This window comes from Polypterus senegalus, chromosome 1 (assembly GCF_016835505.1).
Source record: "Polypterus senegalus isolate Bchr_013 chromosome 1, ASM1683550v1, whole genome shotgun sequence".
Taxonomy (NCBI): Eukaryota; Metazoa; Chordata; class Cladistia; order Polypteriformes; family Polypteridae; genus Polypterus; species Polypterus senegalus.
In genome coordinates this window covers 103,190,457-103,213,567 of record NC_053154.1, presented here as the reverse complement: position 1 = coordinate 103,213,567, position 23,111 = coordinate 103,190,457, and the positions used below count along the sequence as shown (strand labels likewise).

The following is a 23,111-nucleotide window of genomic DNA, read 5'->3' as shown; positions in this document are numbered from 1 at the left end:
AATTTGGAAATGGTTTAAGGAATGACTTTCAAGCAGCCTCAAAGAGAATCTGTCAAACCACTGAATGAGGGTGGAAAGATAAGTGGGAGGTCACCGAGGCTAATGTTAGCAAAGGAAGAATAACATTGACTTAATAGTGCCAAGGCTCTGAAGGTTGACAAGATCCAACTAGAAATGCTCAAGATGCTGAATAATACTGCAGTGTCTTCATGTATCATTACTTTTTAATGCTGCAAGTGAGAAGTGCAATTTGTGCTTCATTGATACTTCTCATTTTCCAAACCAGTGTGTATTTTGTTTACCAGGATACACCCACCTTTGCTTTCCATGAGTGTCAATGGTGGAATGCTGGAAAGAATATTCTGATCAGCATTTAAATTTAAAAATTCAGGAAATGCAATATTGATTCTGTGCCAGCCATAGAAAAGAAACTATTTGTGTTTACCTAGCTATTTAAAAGGATTGTGAATGTTTATTAAACATAGATATTGTGGTATGAATGCTTTTGCTTATGTAACCATGAGTATGCAGTGACAAGTGTTGTAACAATATGGCATTTTAAAGCAACTGTTGTCTCATTTGGCCTATGTATTTTGGAGCCACAGATACTGTACATTCTGAAGGTTGATTTAATTTCCAAAAACGGAGTGTAAGACCTCCTCAATGGCATATCTCCTGGCTTGTTTTTGATACTCAGCTGTAGGACACCAAGCACTAGTTAAGACTTGTAACATTACTGAATCTTTGCCGATTAGGATAATATCCTTTTGGCCTAATTTGTTTGATTTTTCCAGTATCTAAACTAGTAGCTCATAGTTGATTGTGAATTAATATGAATGAAATTCACTATCTTATAAATATGAAGTACTCATTAAAGAATGTGTTCCGCTCTCCCGGGTGTCATGGTGTCAGAATCGTTACTGAATTACATTTATTTTAATTCATTCTGAACATTTAATCCATATTTGGTCTTTTTAGAAATCTGTTTTTTATTTTCCATCCATTATCCAACCTGTCATATCCTAACAACCGGGTCATGGGCGTCTGCTGGATTCAATCCCATATTGTTAATTGTTGCTTTGTGGATTACCTCATTATGTTAGTCATGCTTTGCAGCTAAAGACTGTTCCCTGTTCATAAGGTAACACAGAGCATTCCATAATTTTTGAAATGCTGATAATATCTTATTTAAAATCAAAGGGTCAGTGCAGATTATTTTGATACAAAGGAAAAACTCACAGGATCAAAAAAATATTACAAAGTTTTTTTTGTTTTTTTTTTTTTTTTGAATCATCTGCTAATAAACTCTTTGAAATCAATTTCAAAGCAGTTTTTAACCAAAAAGAAAGTAAATTCAGACACTCAACTGTTCCCTTGTCTGTGGTTACTATTTCATATTTTTGTCTGCTCAAGCCTTTGCCACTCATTGGAAAAGCTCAATCTTATTGCTTATGAAAGGTACTTGGTGCCTTATTCATGCATAGGGGAAGTTAGGTAGATCGACTGACTTGTTCAGCAGTAGCAATAGCTGTAGTTGCCTACTAAATAATTGTATTAAAATAGGAGCTTAACCTTTTAACAAAACTGTAGCAGACAATTTATACCCCATCCACAGTTTTAGTGTTGAGGTTTGCATAATGGCTGAAAAAAATGTGTTTGTACCAGCAGTAGGAGTAAGGGTCAGATGTGGGGTTGTGGATCTCCCTTACGTGACAAAAACTCTAAAATCAGTGGTCCCAAACCTGTGCGCAAAGAATAAGGGTTGGGTGTATGGCCCGCACTATAAAAGCCAAATTACTACAGAAACCATAAGCAAGAACAAACAAGATCAAGAATGGTGCAAAAGCTTCAATCATTCAATGACAACCTTGGAAGAAACCCAGACAGCACCTGATGCAGTCGCCTGTGATGACTTCTTCTACAATCAGCTGCAAGCTGTCCTCTGGAACATTCCTGGTCGTGACATTGTACCATTCATCAAAGGTGTGAGCTGATAATGGTCAAATGTTGCTGTGTATTAGCATCACCTACTTCCCACATAAAACCATTTAAAGAAGACAGGGTGATCGCCCAACACTAATACTTGTGATGAGATTGACTATGCATGTATTAGCAGGCAGCATTATAGGACTTATGGGTGCAACAAGGTACAGGCAACTGGGTATGACAACACACCACCTCCCAAGCACTAGTCTCCAACTTTCGCACAAGAAGCACCATAACAACAAAACTGCACACCCCTTTAATGTAGAGAAGCTGAAAAATGAGATGGTGTAGAGTTTCCAAATGAAACAGACAGATTTATTCAAGCTGCTGTAAGACTTCATGGACATGGAGAGCCAGTGGAGACTGGTTGGAGGCTGTGGTTGGACACTAACAAGGAAGACTCGAGGAGTGCAGGATATAAGACCAATAATGGAGGCAAGTAGATGAAAGGAAAGTGGACAGGATGAGGGAAGACCAAGCAAGAACCCAGAAAGATAAAGAAGTGGCTAAGGAAAGATACCACACACTGGACAGAAGGATTAAATGCTGTCAAGCTGATTAAGGGGATTGGCTAGGGAATGAAGACTCCAAGGCCCAAGACACTGCATACAATGTCTTGCTGTCATTCCTGGTCACGATCTAATGGGAACAAGAAGAAAAGACAGTGGCCCTATCCTAGACAAGAATGTCAAGATCCTATTTACAAGAGAAGCCCAAGATGCCCAGTGAACAGAACACTTCAATGAAGCACTCAGTTACCCAACATCTATGGTGATGTATGACTTTAATGCCTTATCTCCTATGTTAAATCTGATTGTGGCTATGGATGCAATCATGAAGGGTGAAGTACTAAAAGCTGTGCAAGATCAGAAAAATTACAAAAGCTCCTTGAATAGGCCATGTGCTGGCAATAATGCTAAAGCATGGTTGCAGTAGCCTCAAAGAAGTTTTGGTGAAATTGTACAACAAATGCTGGCAAACAGCAACAATATTAACTGAGTGGTAAACGAGTGTAATTGTGAAGTAACCAAAGAAAGGCACCACTATAAATTGTGGTAATTGGCAAGGAATTATGCTACTGTCTGTCCCTGGAAAGGTTTTTTGCTTCATACTGCTGCTATGACTATGCACCATGGTCAACACTCTGCTGCGAGAAGACCAAGTGGATTCCAATGAACCTGTTTGTGTTGTGAGCAGATCTTCATGCTGCTAAAGGTCAATAAGCACAAAGCTTAGTAGCAATTTGTACCAAATCTTGATGTATTATGACTGAAGAATGATTTACAGATGAATTCCATCCATCCATCCATTTTCTAACCCGCTGAATCCGAATACAGGGTCACGGGGGTCTGCTGGAGCCAATCCCAGCCAACACAGGGCACAAGGCAGGAACCAATCCTGGGCAGGGTGCCAACCCACCGCAGGACACACACAAACACACCCACACACCAAGCACACACTAGGGCCAATTTAGAATCTCCAATCCACCTAACTGGCATGTCTTTGGACTGTGGGAGGAAACCGGAGCGCCCGGAGGAAACCCATGCAGACACGGGGAGAACATGCAAACTCCACAGAGGGAGGACCCGGAAGAACCGGTCTCCTAACTGCGAGGCAGCAGCGCTACCATTGCGCCACCGTGCCGCCCACACAGATGAATTCACCATCGAAATTGGCATAAGACAAGGGTGCATTCTGTTGCCATTCCATGTTACTAGAGACAATTGGTGTATGCAGCTCGCCAGTTAGGATTTTGCAGACGATGTGACATTATTAGCTGAGACACAATTAGCTCTATAGGGCGAGGCCACATGGGTAGAGCAAGAAGCAGAGAAGATTTGACTTTGAATCAATAACAAGAAAACTAAGGTTATGCAAGTCAATCGAACTATAAAACTGCATCACAGTAAGAAAGAAAATTGTTGAGTTGACAGAATTCACATATTTGGGTATCATCATTCCAGATGATGGCTGGGAATTTGAAGTTGTGTGCTGACAGATTGGTCAACGTGCATCTGTATTCTAGTGAATGCATTGCATATGGCTGATGGTGCCAAGCAATCACTCTGCAAAAATGTATACATCAGTAAGATGTGGAGAGTGATGAAAGGTGTAGCCATATGCCTCAACATGTTTCATCAAAAGCACTACAATGTGGCTACCTGCTAAAGTTGGTAGACACAGTCACTGGCCACCAGTTATGTTAAACAGGCCATACAATGGTCAGGTAATCGGTGTTTATCACCAAAGCTGTGATAAACTGGAAACCCAAGACAGGAAAGACGCAGGAAAGCCATTTAACACTACAATCCCCGAAGCCTGTGAAAATAATCCTAATGCTGAGCCACTTTGAATTTATTCACACCTCCTCATCACTGTATTAACTGCGCACCGATAATTATCTTTGTTTTGCAAATGTGTCGGTCAGATGTGGGCAGGCAGCATGTTATCCCATCCCCTACCAAGGCAGCTGAAGTCTGTTTATCTGGGAGTGAGGCAATATAGGATGACATTGTTGAACACATAACTAAAACAGAATTTTTTCTACTTATGTTATAGTGATAATGACAAAATGTTCACATGAAATCGACACTGTACTGACAAAATAAAGAACAAAGCAATAATCAGCCCTAAAAGGAGTAACAATCTTAAGGTCAAGCTCAGATTTATTATTACAGTACAAGCACATGCCTAACCAACATGACACATGTCACCTCTTCAGTAGCATAATTAGCAAGTTCTTGTAGTAATAATAACATCATACAATATACTCTATTAAACCATGGAATATTTAGAATGGCCAATTCACTGAAGGCACCAAATAATGTAAGTTGTAATAAGGCATGACTACAGATGAGAAAAGGCACCAGCTATTACAAATACTGAGAAGTGAACTTTTTTTTGATGTGCATAATGACTAATAATACCACTTTTTCCCCCTCTGCATAATAATGTAATGTAAAGAGCAAATGCCTGGCCTTACCTGGGCATCAAGTTCCATTATGTGGGAAGCTTTGTTCCATCCAAAAGCAGCAAACCTCTGGTCATATTCTGGGCAGTCACGCCTTACTACAATGTAAGGCTCAAAGCCAGATTCCCATTGCACTTGGTATGGAGCGGTTGATACTCGCCACTTGGCATAATCAGTTGCTGCTTGTCCTTTGGGCCACACATGATACCTGAAAGAAACACATTATGCTGTAGCTCAACATTTGCTTATTTCAAAGCAAACCCCCCCTTTTCTAAACCTATGTTGTCCAGTACAGGGTCAGAGGAAGCTGTAGCCTAGGCTTGCAGTAATCTTCTACTTCTGCTGTCTAGTAGAAAACAAAACATTTCCAAACAATATTGCACACATATCCATCCATCCATTTTCCAACCCGCTGAATCCGAACACAGGGTCACGAGGGTCTGCTGGAGCCAATCCCAGCCAACACAGGGCACAAGGCAGGAACCAATCCTGGGCAGGGTGCCAACCCACCGCAGGACATATAAATAAAAATAAAAAAAAATAGTTCTAAGGCACTGTCCACACAGGCATTCAAATCTTGGTTAAATGAATGCACTCTGAGCGACCTAGGTGTTTAAGTTGCATTTTGTAGTGATGTTTAATTTAGTTCAGTATGATGTTACATCCACGTTCGTTTGCCTCTTGCAAATGCCACCCTGCACCCCAGATTGTACTTTTGTGTATTTACAAGTGAGGGGCAGTTCCCAGGTAATCCAGAGTGTTTTTAACCTGTGGGGTTTAATGTTCATCCTCCATTGGATTTGTGAAATATGGATCAGTTGGCTTTATTAGACCTGAACACTGACCCCCTTGTGTTAAAAAATCCTCCTGATAAGGCAGAGAAAAAATCACCACCGCTACTGGGTTCACCCACTGACAGCACAGCATGTGTAATCTATGAAGAAATACAACGATTTCCGCATAAGTTCTTCAAATACTGTTGCAAAGGAAGTATTCGTTGCAATGGCTTTTTAAAGCTAAATATTTATATGCAAATAAATGTTGATGTGGTTTATTAAACAGACACGCAAAGTCAACAAACAATTGAACAAATGCAGCAACATGCAGACTCATGGAAGTGCAGAGTTTCCACATATCAGATACAGAAATAACATGTGCGCATGCTCACACATAACCTGTAACGGTGATGACGCAACAGACAGCGTGCTCAGACTTTTGTACAGCCTCCCCCAAATTTGAGCAAAAAATCTGAAATACTTAAATGCGTCCGTGTCATTTGTCTGGTATTTCCGGTAACTCTATAAGCTTACTCACTGGACGAGTATAAATATGATACTTCACTTTGACTTCAGCAACGCAAATGTTTCTGTCATCACTAGGGATAACTTTAGTGACCTTTCTAACAGGCCAAAAAGCCCTAGGCAGCTGTGGATCAATGATTAGAACAATCTGTCCAACATTTAAGATGGATGAGGAGTTCTTCTATTTATGTCTTTGTTGTAAGTCATGTAAGTAGCGCCTGGTAAAGTTTGACAAAAAATGGTCAGCCAAAACCTGGCTGTGTTTCCATCAACAATGTCCCAATGAACCACTAGATCCATAGGCTGCTTGTGGTAAGGAAGCGCCCCGCTGCTCCATGAGCAAGAGATTTGGAGTAATTGGCTCTGGATCAGCTATATCAGAAGAAACATATGCAAGAGGTTTTGCATTGAGAATGCCACTACTTCCACCAGCACTGTTGGGAGAACTTCCTTTGACACAGTATGGTCCTTGAGGACAATATGTAGGGAGTTCTTCACAGATCTAATCTATCATTCCCATACCCCTCCAAAATGAGGAGCATGAGGCAGATTGAACTGAAATTGTATTCTTTGTTTTGCAAGTTGTTCCTGAAGTGCAGGCTCCATGGTGGCAAATGCTTCTTTAAGTTCCCGGTCCCCACTTCGGAAGTTAGTTCCTCTATCAGCCACAATCTCATAAAGCTTACCACGTCAAGCGATGAATCTTCTGAGAGCTAGAAGAAATTAATCTGTGTCCATACTAGGATTGAAATCTAAATGAAAACATTGTGTAGTGAGACACTTAAAGATGATACCTCAGCACTTTTCTAACCTTCTTCCTATTTTAATTGTAAACAGTCCACTCCCATAGAGCAGAAAGATGGTTTTTGTATGCATAGGTGTTTATTTGGAAGATTGGCCATCTTAGGAATGAAAGGCTGACTGAGTCACTTGTGACATTCAACACACTTGTTGGTGACCTCTGATGGCTTGTCTTCCCCGAAGTATCCAGTAATTTCTCCGAATTTCAGGAAATACTCGCTATTGTCCAGGGTGAAGTAAATGTTCATCATAATCACAAATCAGAATTTTAGTTATAGTATGATCAGGTGCAAGCACAATAGGATGTATTTCATTCTCCCGTAATTCTGATGCAGCTTGGTGGAGGCAACCTCAAACCCAGAATAAATTCAATGTCTTATCATGTTGAGGAGATAGATTGCATAAACGGCTACGGCACTGGTTTCTTCAGTGTACATTTGTCTGAATTCTGCCCTCAGCCATATTTCCAGCATCATTCTTTGTCCTTTACCCACTCCATCCAATGGACAGTGTCAAATTTGGTAAACTCTGAGCAAGCATTTAAATAATGCTCTTGATTATCACAATAAGGACAGAATGGTTTGAACTGCTCTCTCTTACTTGGCTTTGAATGTATGCTGTCAGGTCCCTGTTGTATCTGTGGGGTATTTCTTTCACTGCTAAGATAACCTGTAGAGACCTTGACAGGTGGTGTTTTAGCAGGTTTTGTTTTAGGTTGCTCAGCTCCATGGGATGAAGTCTGATATAAGTCTGTTGCTCTCCGTGCCACTTGTTGTAACTGTGCTTTCCTTTCCTGCCAGTCAGGAAAGTCAATCAGTGTATAAGTTTGGCTACTTCCACTCTGTATGATGCCCCATGTTACACAATGTTCTGCAAAGGCATCTCTATAATTTGATGGCAATTTTGTAAACGGCCTATCGACATGGGATCCACACAGAAGCTCAATGTCAGCAGCACCACCTAATGAGCTCAGAAAACCTACTAGAATACTGACTGACAGTGCAAAGTCCTCTATATCTTTATCATCCCCTGATCTTACTACAGGAACATTCAAAATGGCACTCAACTCTGTTTGAATGAATTGCCGTGGTTGACTTTATCTCTGTTGTAGGCAGGTACACATAGCACTGGCATAAGGTTTAGGATCATGCAAATATCTCTTAGCAACCTGCTCTGCTGAGGGAAACTTAAGGTGATCAAGCAATACCTGATATTTGTAGTTTTCAGTAAGGTAAGGATGAGGTCCCAGAAGGCTGTCTAATCCCTTTTTCAATAAGATAAAGTTAGTCTTTATACCTGAGCAGAATGTAGGGAGATTGGGTTTTGGAATGCCAAATGATGACTCAATGGCCATTTGCATTACACTTTGTAAATTACGATCCAGTACAGGCTGATTAAATGCCGTAACCTGTCCTTGTACTTGTGGAGGCTCTGATACCTGTTGTGGATACTATGTGGAGGACAGAGACACATAAAACTGTTCTAGATGAGATATAGAGTATACAGTTGCTGAAATTGTGGCCATTGCCTTGCGGCTGCAGGAGAGATACAGCAAGACTCAAATTTTGGCATGTGAAGAAATGGCTCCCTGATGCACACTTGTAGAAACCTGTTTGTGAGGGGTCTGCATTTTTGAGAGGCATTGTGATAACTCTTCAACTGACTCACAGAGAGGGGCAGCTAGCTGTAAATGTAGACTTCTGGGTTCAAGCAAAGGCAAGCTGGAGCTACACTGAATGTGAGTTTGTGGCTGCAGGCAATTCATAGGTGGAAAGGTCTCTGCTTGTTGATTGATGGACTGTCTTTTTGGACATAATGTCATGGCAGATGAAACTGCTGCATAATCTATCATGTCCTGAAGCTTCTCCAGCCATAGGCGAAGATCCCTTCATTGTTCTTACATAGATTGCCATTGAATATCCTCTGATTCTCTAAGTTCAGCTGTTCCATAATCATTCCAGGGATTGTAACCGAGTATGTAGTCCTCCAGATGTCCTGGGACGCAATGGGTCCGGCTTGGACGGAGGTTACATGTTAGTGGCTCTTCCCATGTGTTTCTGGACACTGCCATGAATTCTGGTACACACAAGTTCCAGCTCGAAAGACCACTTTGTTAAATGGTGCATGTGTTAAACTGGTGTGTATGTAGCACCAAATCCTAATCCTTGATAAGAAGGATGAAGCAGACCAGAATTATGTAAAATGACTCAATTAACTGCTGAACATTGCAAATAAGGATTCGCTACAACAGCTTTGTAAAGCTAATTATTTATTTGCAGACAAATGTGTGTGTGATTTATCAAAAAGGTGCACACAAAGTCAACAAACAACTGAACAAATGCAGCGACGTGCAAACTCATGGAAGTACAGTGTTTCTGTGTATCAGATACAGAAATAACACATGCGCATGCTCACACATAACCTGTGAGCGTGATGACGCAACTGACAGTGTGCTCAGACGTTTGTCAACCAATATGCGAGTCAGCATTAGCCCTGAAGAGGTGCTACTTGTCACCTTGAGATAAGCAATATAGAAACAGTACTCGCATATACACTCGCCAACCAGCATTAATAATCCATTAGTAGCTAAAGCTATGTCACTAGCACAAACCTAGAAACTGTTTCAAATTCTCCATTACTGTATTACCATTATTATTTTGTTGATAATGTGTGTAAATGTGCCGACCCCGGATTGGACAGTCGCTATGCACACACCAATGTGGACAAAGCTAAGGGGGGGGTTGGGGGTGGGGTATGTGCTGGATGTGAGGTTTCTAAATTCCCCCCCAAACTATTGTGTCCATGGAGGACCACTTATACGTCACCGAGGCAACTGCAGGTTCACAGCGCAGCAGCATAGCGCCACGGAAACAACTACGAGCCAATCGAGATCACGCTATACACGCCTGTCACCGATGGATGATGCTAGGAACATTATAAATGCAGGAAACCGTATATCTTGGTCACTGACCCTAGCCCAGACTATTCCCGTTTGCTGCGTCTGTGTATAAAGAAAGTGGTAGCTCCCACTGCAATAAATAACCCTGCTGTTCCTGTTTCAAGTTGAATAGAGCTGGTTTTGCTGAAGTACTGAGAATGTGCGTCCAACCAAAAGCAATTGATGAAAGCCTGTGGCAATGGTCTGATTCGCAGCAATCAGTAGAAAAACGCTAAGCATTCAATCTGCAGATCCCATTATTAAGTGCATGTATATATAATGTACCAGCTTTTCTTTTTCGCATTTCTTCAAAGATTACACACATGCTGTACTGTCAGAGGGAGAACCCGGTAGTGGTGGTGATGCTTTCTATGTCTATGTTACCGTATCAGGAGGATTTTTTTAACACAAGGCGGTCAATTTTAAGGTCAAAAAGCCAATTAATCGATGTTTCTCGAATCAATGAAGGATGAAGCTCAAACCCCACAGGATAAAAACAGTTTGGACTGCCTGATAACTGACAGGGAAATACACAAAACGAGGCAAATGAATGCAAATGCACCGTCATATTGAAGTCAAATAAGCTCCACTACAAAATGCAACTTAAACGCAGTGGTCGCTCAGCGCACATACATTTAAACAAGATATGAACACCGGTGTGAACAGGGCTTGAATATCCTCCTCTTTGTCTCAACTGAACTGAAGTGCAGCAGCCAACAAACAGACCAAATATTACCCCAAGTCAAAAGATCCCCTAATTGGTGTTGAACGCCCTCTTTACCTGTATGCACTTGGACTGCACCCGATCTACGAGAGTCGCACCATTACTTGAAGCGTCTAGGGCCTCCATGCTGTGGGTTTTCACTGCATGCTGAATGTTTTCTAACTACACGGTGAAGCAGACTCCGCACCATGCATCTAAAGCAGGGGTCTCCAACACCAGTCCTGGAACTGTGGCTGTAAGTTTTCATTCTAATTCTTTTCTTAATTAGTGACCAGTTTTTGCTGCTAATTAACTATTTCCCTTTATTTTAATTGACTTTTCTTGAGACTTTAACCGCTGAATTGATTCTTTTTTCATTAAATGGCACCTAAACATAAATTTGATATGAAGTGAGCCAACAAATGACCAACTAAGTTGGGGCCTCAAACTCCAACCTTCATTCAGTTTCTTAACTTGAAACCAATTCTCGTTGCTAATTAAACTCTTTATTTAATACCATGGCACTCATTCTGCCATGGCAGACATTTCTAAAACTGTTGATTTTGTTTTTTAAGAGCACTGTCAAAATGTTTTGGGGACCTGAGCAGATCAACATTACTGAGGCCTTCACCTTTCTTTATTTTCAGTTATTGTGTGATGGATGCAGGTTGTTGTTTATGTGTTGGTACAGTTTGTGTCTTAATATTGTTTGATTGCTAATTAAAGAAAAAAGAAATAATTAAGGGGCCTTGAGTTGTGCATCAATTAGAATTAAGGCAAAGAGTTAATTAGCAACAAAGGCTAGTCACTAATTAAGAAAAGAGTTAGAATGAAAACCTGCAGCCATAACAAATTTTGTATTTCCTGTTGTATAACAATGGCCAGTACTTTTAACAAAAATACATTTTTGAATAAGTCAGTTGTAAAATCAGTGTACAGAACAGTACAGTAGTGTGAGTGTCATGTATTTCAAGTCTGGTGACATTGCCTTACTAGGGATATTTTTACTAAAGTTTAAGTTTGTCAGTCAGTCATTTTCCAACCCGCTATATCCTAACACAGGGTCACGGGGGTCTGCTGGAGCCAGTCCCAGCCAGCATAGGGCACAAGGCAGGAAACAAACCCTAGGCAGGGCACTAGCCCACCGCAGGGCACACACACACACACACACTAGGGACAATTTAGGATCGCCAATAAACCTAGCCTGCATGCCTTTGGACTGTGGGAGGAAACCAGAGCACCCGGAGGAAACCCACGCAGACACGGGAAGAACATGCAAACTCCATGCAGGGAGGACCCGGGAGGCGAACTCCAGTCTCCTTACTGTGAGGCAGAAGTGCTACCACTAATTATATATAAAATAATTACTGCATTTTTGTTTTATGCACAGTTTTTTCAGTTAGTTTCCTTTTCCATAATCCTGCCTTGCACCACAATTTGACTCTTCCTTTGTATATTACATTGTTAGTGATGAGTGTAATGTTATCCAGAGACAGTACAGTCTTGTTCAAGGTGCATAACATTGTTGTTAACTTGTCAGTATATAACACCAAAAGAGAATACGCAGCCCAAGTAAAAGATTTAATAGTGAATCGGTGCCACAGAGAGAGCAGAACCAAAGAGGCCTTCATTTTTATTGTTCTGTCCATACCTGAAAGTATAGAGTATCCCCTCATCCATCAAGTCAAGAAGTTCAGTTTTGGATCGTGGGAATGAAAGACGATACCGAAGGGTTTCAAATGCTGGAACAATCAGGGCTTTCTTGCCATGAGCCATGTTGAGAAGTCCAATGTATTTTCTAGGATGTAAAGAAAATAAAAAATCTTTTTTTTCTTTTAAAGAACATTCCACAAAAAATTCCAAACAGTAATATTAATTCATTTGCATGAATTTTTCTGTATTTGTCCCAAGTGATTCTATTCTTCTAGTGCAGCACCACAAAAATAAATATTGACTGATTGATCATGCTGTTACCCAGTCTAAATTAGTGGAGTTGTAAATTCCCCTGACAGTATATTTTTGGATTATAGAAAAAAAAAAACAAATCATCACAAGATAATGATACAAAGACAATAAGACTTCCCAACTCCACTGCAAATGCTTTTCAGCTGGAAGTTTAGCTGGGTTCCAACTTCCAAGTGTTGTATGACAGACTTTGTTCCACCATTACTTAAGAGAGAAAATATATTATAAAAGTTTTAGAAACACTGATAAGGAATGTGTATAATTCCTTCTGCCAAACAAATATCCATGCCAAGTAGCAAAACATCAGATACGCACTTGGAATATGATGCTTTGAATTAATATTAGTGGTGCCATAGTAAGACAAAATTATAGAATTAAACAGGCTGCATCAAGTTTTAAAATATAAGCTTGCAGTAGACCAAGTCTGTCTTTTTTGACAATGTCTCACAATAGAGAAAAAAAAAACTTTCTTACAAGTGACAATAAAAACTACACTTGCATTAAACTTTAAACCATAAGATGATTGTTATTAGCTTGCTGTGCGATGCTGAGCAAATTGTTAAAGGCATTAGTTAAAACTGTTAACTGGATAGCTAAATAAACATTTAAAGAACATTGGGATGGAGGTCTACCTAACAAAGAAGTTACAGTATATGAAATAAGGGCCCTTTATCTTAAACATACACAAATTCATGTGATGCAAATCTTTAACCTAACTAGCTGATAACTTTAGAATTTGTTTTGCAACTGATCTGCAATGAAAGGTTGTGTGTAGTTCAGTTAAAAACATGCCTGATTTATAATCTAACCATTGGCTCTTTTGTTAAATTCTTTGGAAGTACTTAGTATGGATGTTGTTGTTTTATATACTGTAAGCATTGTTTATGCTTCTACCCAATTTCCAAACCTACTCATTCCAGTTATGACATGCAGGGAAATGAAGCCTATCCCAGCAGTAGGAGAAGGCAATATATAGGACCAGCCTTGGCCCAATTAGAGTGACCAATCACCAAACAAGCACATATTTATCTAAATATTATGGATGTACCCTATGCTGGAGAAGCAAAAGGTAAAATGTCAGTCTGCTTTGAACATTTGAAATTTTGAATAGAATAAGGTACTGCATATATTAACCGTTAAAGTAATTATAATAATCAAAAAAAGCTATAATTCCCACAATGCATGATGCTAAACGTTTTCACTCTGATTGCTGGCCAGCTTTTTATGATATTGATGTTATATCAAATGTAATGATTGCTGCTGTTATGTTTTTAGACTTTTGCCTTCTTTCTTTTTACATAGGAGCTTATTAGTAGGTGGTTTGCCCTCAGTAACCATGTGATGCAAAGAAAGCAACAGACTCTCACTGCATTTCACTGTAAGCCCCCTGTGTACAACTCTCCTGACCCTGGTAGGCAATGTGGTGTTTGATTCATCCTTCCATTGCAGAGAGGCGGTTATTTCAAAGCAAAGCATAGCTGGTAGGCAGGCTAATTATTTTTCAGCATGTTCTACATAAAAGCGCTTTTCCCCTTTTCTTCTTTGAGTCACTTTGAATATTTAAGGATTATGTGTGCTATTTCTGTAAAGCTGCTCCAGAGAAATGTTTCATTTTTCTTTAAATTTAATGTGCAGCTCAGACTTCGGCAAGTGAGGTCAGCTTAATGTGTATATATCCATCCATTTCTCTGAACTGTTTGTTATGCATTACTAGAAGTTGGAGCTTGTCCCCACAGCATTGTGTGCAAGAATAGAAACCAACCTGTTTGAGCCCCCAATCCACCACAAGGCATATTCATTTACTCTGCCAAAGTCTCTCAGAGAAGATCATTTTAGAGTCACTAATTAACCTGATATCCATATCTTTGGACTGTGACAGGAGAGTGGAATGTCAAGAGTACACAGGGACAACTTGGAAAATCTCACACAGCTTAACTGTATAAATACCCAAGGGCAATTATGTAATTCATTATAAACTGGATAATGCTTTATAGTCAGGTTGTTTAGAACTAGAACCAAGAAGTAATGCAAATTTAGCACCAGTACTTAAAGCACCTTGTGTTCCTCTAATTAAGCTGAGAGTTTATCTTAAATTCCTTTCCCTCACATATACAGTTATAAATGTTCTCTTCTAACCTTGCAGAACTCACTAGTGTTAATATCCATAGGCCATACCCTAATCTCAAGTTGTAGGTTTCCTTAAAATTCGGAGGATAAAAGAACATTACTGTAGAACAGTGGTCCCCAACCTTTTTGACAGCAAGGACCACTTTACTAGAAGCACATTTTCCCAGGGACCAGGGGGATGAGAAATGGGTGAGGATTCGGGGCGGGTTCGTTGGGTAGTTTTATACACCATTTACATTACATTTCTATTATTATTAAGTTATTAAGCAGTTTGCATACGTTTGCAACCCGAGATTTTTCTGATTTTTTGCATATAACAAAGACATATGCATTGCATTTGTCATTCCAACAGATTTCACATCACAAGCATTAACACTGTTATCGTTTTTTTGTGTCTGCCTTTTCTATAGGAGGGTGACAATGAATTAAGTTCCAATGGATGGTTTATAAATGTTGACGAGCAATAAGTATCTGCTGCTGAATGTACTTCGTAGTAACGAGATTTCTATAGACATATGGGGAAACTGTCGGGACCATAAAAATACTTTGTTGTAATACTCTCGCCCCTTGGTCTCTCTCCTCTCTCTGCGCCGCTGCAAAGCCCCGCCCACCAAGCATTCTGAAAAGTCTGAGTGAGTCTCCGTTGCTGGCAGTTCTGTCGCGGCCCGGCTGTCACACAGCTGCGGCCCGGTAGTGGGCCGCAGACTGGGGGTTGGGGACCCCTGCTGTAGAATACTACGTTTTTAAGCTATGGGACACCTAAACTCCAGAGTATCCAACAGCAATATGCCCTTCTTAGTCTCCGCATTTACATTAAGGCTGAAGACTCATCCTCTTTAATAAACCCCTGTGTGCATCCAGGTGTCCGTGTGTGTGTCTTTTCGTGAAGTGCGCATGCGCGATGCTCGGTGCGACACGCACGACCGGCATCATGGACGCACACACACTGGAAGCTGAGCACACAGTGAATGGCGTAGCCGCGGCCGCGCATGATAAGCAAATAAAGGACAGCATTACTGGGGAGAGTGCTGATTGAGTAATCGTGGCCTCGCACATAATATCCATTGCTGGGGAGACGCCACACATACTGCCCCGTGCATGTTTACTAACTAAATATCTACTAACAACATGCCACCCAAAAAAAGGACACGTCAAGTAGGACAAAAGACACAGACACTCAAATCGTATATAAGCAACATCTCCTGGAAGAACGGTCAGCTCAGCAAGTAAACATCAACAAAAGAAAGGCTGAAAGACAAAGAAAAATACGAGCAAATAGATCGATTGTAAAAAAGAAAATGAGCGTCAGAATATTCCCCGTATTGATTTGGCTCTATCCTCTACTAATTTACCCTTTACCATAAGAAGGCGACAATTTCCAGTTACATTAGCCTTTGCCATAACAATTAATAAAGCTCAAGGGCAAACCTTAGAAAAAGTTGTCATTTACTTGCCAGAACCAGTATTCAGCCACGGTCAGTTATATGTTGCATTATCAAGAGTTAGACGTTTTACAGATGTTGTTGTCAACATTGTAGATGTTTACAAAAAATGTTGTCTATAATGAAATTTTATTGAAAAATTTCCTGAGGTAAAAAAATAAAAACATTTTCCTAAATATCTTCTTCAGATATTGTGTATTACAGATTGTTATAAAGTTTTACACTAAGGCAATATTAATTATACTTACTGTATTGTCATATACGTTTCTATTTTATTTTTAATATTATTTTACTTTAGGCTTCTTGCAAAACTATTTTTAACAAAAAAATTAAGACAACAAACAGAATGAGGTCAAGGTCCCTTGCCATTTAATATAGACTGTTCCTACTAATGTTTATGCAATACTGTTCTAGCGCCCGTTATTGTAACGGGCTTAATGTCTAGTTATTATATAATAGGATGTTCTTAAAAGAGCTACTACTGAGGCCGTTTGCACTGCTTTCTTTTAGTGCTTTTTCAAATCATTTTAGTGGGTGTGGTATGGTATGCTGGTTATACACCTTGCATTTTTAGGATTAGCAGTTCTTCTTTCTTGTGGGTGGATTCACATTTTTAAGAGATCAGAGAGTGAGTCCTCTGCCTCCATGAGCAAGTCTAAGGATGACATTCAGTACTAGACTCTGGTCAACAGTGAAGAATCAGATTCAGAAGGAGCAATGAACATTTTGTCCTACGGGTATCTTAGATAGGATAACAATTATAAAAATGTACCTACGGAACTAAAAATCACTTTTGTTTGATATTTTTCATACACCTGTGGTAACACTATCCCAACCATTGCTTAAGAGGCACTCATTGTTCTCAATGATATTGCATGCATAATTCAGGCACAGGCATCTTTACACAGATACTAATGCCATCACACCGTACCATACAAATGCTCTCTGAAAACATAAGTGTAACAAATTACATTCAAAAAGCACATTCCACTAGATCCTTCAGAAGTTGATGTTATGCATATTTATACTGTGTACATGTACAGGGAAAGCTGTATTCACATTCTTGGCTTTAAGTCATATCTATTTAACGTATTCCAAGTGAGCTTTGGAGTTCAGTAAGACTGTAGCTTGCCTACCCTCTTGTTCGTGATTTTGTGACCTTGGTATGAATGTGCACCAAAGGCTGGGAGACTATGTAGCCTGGAAATGTACACACCTAATCTGACTGCTATCTTTAGAACACTATGGTGCAGTTTCCAACCAAATGTACCTCAGCAGTACTCAAAATCATCTCCTACATATGTTAGAGAATGGTATTCTTTTCAAAAAGAGTGATTTTCTATCTGTAGATGATGTCGGAGGGGCAGCAGGAAGAGTTTAACTGCTTCAGGCACGTGGCTATGAGTGGGAGTAGAGGAGATTACACTATTGACCTCCAAAGTGATGCAGTAAAAGCAGTATTATTGGCATGTACTAAATAATGGTGATATAACAGAGAATATGACTTAAAACAGAACTCCTATTCTACTCTTCAGTGCATACCTACATCCTCATCTTTGGTCAAAAGCTGTGGATGGTGAATAAAACGGCAAGATTGTGTTTACAAGTAACTGAAGTGAAAATCTTCCACATACCACTCTGAGTGAGTCTCAGAGTAGAGACATCTAAACACTAGATGGAGAAAAATCAGTTGAAGTAGCCTGGACTCATAGTGTGGCTACAACCCTAACGCTAAATACAAAAGGTCCACCAGGCACTGCCTATTCAGAGTATACCCATGGAGAAAAAACAGGAAACTGTGAAAGGATTATATACTGTATATCTTTGTACTGTCCTATGAAAACCTGAAAATAGTCAGTGAGGGACATAAATTGTTCCAGGGTACAAAGTGTAGAGTTCTTTCATTAGATTTTTTTTACACTTTAACACTTGCTAGAGTAAGTGCTTTCTGAAAGTGAATACTATGTGTGTAATTATAGTTAGTCAATGATGCTAAAAAGAGTAATAAGCACCGATTCTGCAATTATAAGATGCCATCCTTGACTTAATCAAGTAAATGTTTTATCTGACCTGTCAGGCATCCTCTGTTCCCTGCTCTTCAGTCACATCTGGTTAAATGTTTAGATCTATCAAAACTAAGCCTATCAGAGTTCAAGACAATGATTAGCAAGTTTATTTTTCAGTGACCTGTAAATATTAATGATTAAAACATTACTACTATACACGGTTTAAATAGTTATAGAAATATAGGATGTTTTGGTATATATACATACTTGTACAGTACATAGATTTAACTTGCATTGTACTATTAAAGGCATATTGACATACTATATAACTATGTAAAGATCATTTTAAGGTGTAAGATGAGATCCTACTCAAATGTAAATATCAAGAGACAAACTAGAGAAGAGAATTCAGGTGCCGGTGAAATACAAGAAATTTCATATACCCAAGAATCTGTTTTGGCTACATAGAGAGGAGTTTAGGGTAACTAAACCATCTATTGAATGAATTTCTGTAAAAAAAAAAAAAAAGAGGTATTTGAATAAGATGATAAAAGAGCAGTCAGCCTCCTGTTTGCTTACTTTCTGTCCGTCTTTATATTTTACCTTCAGACAGCCATTCAGAAAATTCTACCAGCCCTGATTCGTCTTTCCACAATTACATGCATGAATAGCTATGACTTCAAAACAATACACTTGCCTCAGTTCTTGTTTTTGTTGCTCCAGAGATTCTTCTTCAGATGGTAATAATGATAACGAAATTTATATATACAGAAATAAAACTAGAACACACAAGCCTGCAAAAGTCAAGCTAAGCACCAATTTTCTCAGTTGTTAAAGTATATTGTTATTTACCACATATTTTAAGGTGTGCACATGTTTGTGGGCTAGCAATTGAGTATAGAAATGAAAGAACATATTTTTTATGTGCCCTTTGTGAAACGCAAACATATTAACCTTAACATTTTTTCTATTAAGTTGATCAATATTTCTAAATGTGTTTTGTTAAATTAGTTGTTTAAATGCTACTGTAGAGTAACCATTACTGTTTTCATTGAATTGTATATTAAGTACTGATGTTTTATTTGTGTGATTATCACAAAATTAAATTTCAGACAGCAGATGCTTCTACTGCAGTACTGTAAAATAAAAAAAAGAAAATTACAGACTCTCATAAAACAGTTTCTGTCTTTACTTTTTCTAGCTGTCTGATATAAAAGTTCAAGAGTTATGACCACATTCACTTCAGACTTCCCATCTGAAGGAGCTCATTTGTTCCACTGAGAAATTCAAGCCCTGTTTTTTCAATACTTCGTCTTACTGACAATTAATCATTTTAGGAGTCCACAACTGAAATAAATGTGAGAAAAGCATTTTTTATTATTTTCATTTGTATAATAAATTCAGGAAACATGCACTAAACTCACCTGAGGTACTCATACAACCCAAACATTGGAAGGACATCAATGTCTGCCAAAAAGACAAAAGGTGTCTTGGCATGCGTGAGAGCCACGTTTCTCAGAAGGTTGATGGGATAAAACTTTCCTTCCTTGTAGACAATGTGGTAGCCAACATTCATACGGGTCTTCAGAATTAAGGAGCTTTGAGTATAACGCAGGAATTGTTGTGCTTCAGCATCGGTCAGATACAGTGCAAGACTCATGGGACCTTCCCAGTGTGCACAGAGAGCTTCCAGCATTTGCAACCTGATAACAGATCAGAATAAATGGGGATAGCCCTTAACAAATGTTACAAGGATGTCAATGTTTGACTATTATTGTAATCCAGTTATCTAGTGTCAAATGTCCAGATATGAAATGAAACACCTCATTATGAATTCAGCAATGAAGTATGAACTACCCATTCTTTTGGACTTAATTTTTTTAAATCTCATCATTTTATTTATGAGAATTAAATTAGTGTTGGGTAGCTTGCTGTGTAGAATAAGTCAATGAACAAACCATCAGAATGTATTTTTCCTGAAATATGGTCTATGAACTATAATCCTTCATTAATATTTAAGTGCAGTCCAGTTCTGCAGTCTGTCCTGGGACAACCACCAGGTGCAAGGTAGAAATCAACATTGGATAAAGCACTAATCCATTACATTATGATGTTTATAAAACTTTGTTTTATCTCCAATGATTATAGAATAATTGATAAAAAGGACAAACAGTTTTGAAGATAAAATATCTCTACTTGATGGGATATTTATAAATGAACAGGTCACCCAAGAGGGATAAAACAACAATTGAATTCAATTTATTCTTGTATAAAGCTCTTCCTTGTAGAAAGGCTCCAAGCTCTTACACAGCTTTTGAAACAGAAAACTTCAACAGAGTACTTGAGTACAGGCAAACCTAGTGTATTGATGTAAATGAACGACACACACTAGATTAGACTGATATTTTCTGTATTATTCTATATCCATTGTCACACACGTGCATATAGGAGACAGTTTACAGGCTCAAATATTGTTATTTCTCAGCCGGACCAGGGGTTGATGCTGTCACGTGATCCTTTCTCCTTTTGTCCCTCTGCAGACCAGCCGAAGAACCTGACTCATAATGACATTACCACCTGTCCGGCCCCTGTTGACATCACTTTCGGCACCCTCTGATGACATTGTATCTGGTACACAGAGCCCATCTTCTTGCCACGTCAGTTCCTGTCCCGGGCTCCCTGATTCCACCTCTTCCTCCATTCAGCCATATTTATAGAGCAGCTTTCAACATTTTAGTCAGTTCTCTTTTGGACTCCCTTTTTTCACTACCTTTTTTCAAGTATACGGTGTGGCCATCCCTAACCTTTTTGTGTCTCTTTTTCATCCTTATTACACCATGCAGTACATTCTTTAGTCATTACATTAATTTCCTGTCCCAACAGTTTGCTGAATATTGTTAAATCCAGGTTCATTTTTGCTGACTTTTCATTGCTCATTATTTATTGGTCATTAATTGGAATTGTTTGTAATATCCCAGATAAACAAGCTCCTCCATCAGCATTCACCCTAGCATTATTAATTAGTCAGCCCCTCTCCTGAACCGAACTATATTCAGACTGGAATCACTAGAAGTTAGGCTAGCCCAGCAGCAAAGGACACAATACAAGAACCAACCCTTGGGCAAAACATCACTTTATCATGGTGCATGTTTTGGCTTCACCAGATGAATATAAAATTACAGCAATTACTTAAGTGAACTGACTTATGACTAAAACTATTGTTAATTTTCAGCCTTTTGTCACAATATTCAGAACCTTTCTAAAAAACATTCAAATCTGCATTCTTGCCTTTCCTCCATAGAACATGATATTTGCTTCATCTCTTGTAAAGAGTATGGCCTATATACTGACTTTACATGGAAAGAAAACAGGAGAATGCAGAGGGTGGCAGATTTTCATTTTTAAGCTTTATCGTTTATTGGCTAGCCTGTTAACCTATATTTTTGTATTTTATGCATCTTTTGTTGTGATGAGTTCTTATATTGCATATTATTTGCTTGCTATTCCATCTATCCACTTCCTGAACACAGCTGATTTATTATAAGAAAGCTGAAGCCTAACCTGACAGTATCAGATGGAATGCATCAGCTGATCCTATATGGAGCGCCAGTGCGCACACCCACACTTATTCATACAGACTCAATTGAGGGGTGCCAAATAACTAATAAAGAAAAAAAATAGGTATGAGTGTGCCTGGTTAAAAGTGATGACACAGATACAAAATAAAGATACAGAGTCATATCCCTGTTTATGGCAACCTTCCTGCTGTAAAGGCAATTTGGAGTACCTTTCACTTAAATACATTGAGAACTGTGGGGAATTCATTATAAAATAAAAATCTGCATGAGCAATATTACAATTCTTGTATGATATGGTTCCTTATCTACCTCCTATTTCCTAAATAAATGTAGTATCTGAAGAAGTAGTACAATAAGGTGTCTGGTACAATAGTGTATTGACAAATTTACACCAAGAAAAAATGTGCGTAGCAACAACCATAACTATTCATTTTATATGTGTACTGTATATGCATTTGATAAATGATTTATATTACCTTAAATATTTAAACATTTATAAGCACATTTGTCACCGCAAGCATTATTACAAACATTTGTCCTGCACCCTCATGGCAGTGAGCAGAATCTACATGAATTGTGCTCGGGACTTTAAGTAAAGTTGGCTGCACATTACTCCATGTTAAGTCAAATTATGTAAACAAACACAAATTGGGAGATTTATATTATGATCTTTTAAACAGTCCACAGTGACCACAAGCTGTAAGCCACTACTGCTTATAAATCTAGACATAAACCAAATGATAGGTGTCTCCATCCAAAATTGAGGAAGACCCCCTGAAGAGTGGTGGCAAATTAGAATTTTATTTTGGAAGGAGCAAACCATAGTGAAAAACGTGGACAAAATAGTGCCTAAAGAAAAAAAAAACTAAGGATAGAGAGAGAGCATGTAAACACAACCCAGACAGTGATTAGGATGGAACTGAACCCTGGACTCTGGTGCAGCTCTAACAAACAAATGAAAAACTATTCTTAATGTTGTGCCTTGCTATAATTATTAATCCAGACAATGGTATAAATCAGAGCCTCCTTCCCAACTGGGGAGGGTCTACACAGGGCAGATAAGCTGTAATATAGCTGATATGTAATATTTTTGGTTTTCTCGTATGCTGCATTACTGTATTACGGCCTGGTATGGGAATTGCTCTGTTGCTGACCGCAAGGCACTGCAGCGGGTGGTGAAAACCGCACAACGCATCATAGGGACTCCACTTCCGGTCATTGAGGACGTTCACAAGAAGAGATGTTTACGCCGAGCTCGTTGCATTCTTAAGGACTCCTCTCATCCAGCCAACA

The 23,111-nt window shown here is 39.1% G+C and overlaps 1 protein-coding gene across 3 annotated transcripts in view; it reads right to left on the bottom strand.

Moving 5' to 3' along the window:
• Window positions 1–23,111, bottom strand: part of large2 (LARGE xylosyl- and glucuronyltransferase 2) — a 58,963-nt gene that overhangs the window by 2,636 nt on the left and 33,216 nt on the right. For all 3 annotated transcript variants that reach the window (XM_039754947.1, XM_039754953.1, XM_039754960.1), the window contains 3 exons: window positions 19,665–19,943; window positions 12,352–12,498; window positions 4,970–5,165 (listed from right to left, as the gene is read on the bottom strand). In XM_039754947.1, coding sequence (XP_039610881.1) covers window positions 4,970–5,165; window positions 12,352–12,498; window positions 19,665–19,943 — 622 coding nt within the window. The remainder of the gene's footprint in view (window positions 1–4,969; window positions 5,166–12,351; window positions 12,499–19,664; window positions 19,944–23,111) is intronic.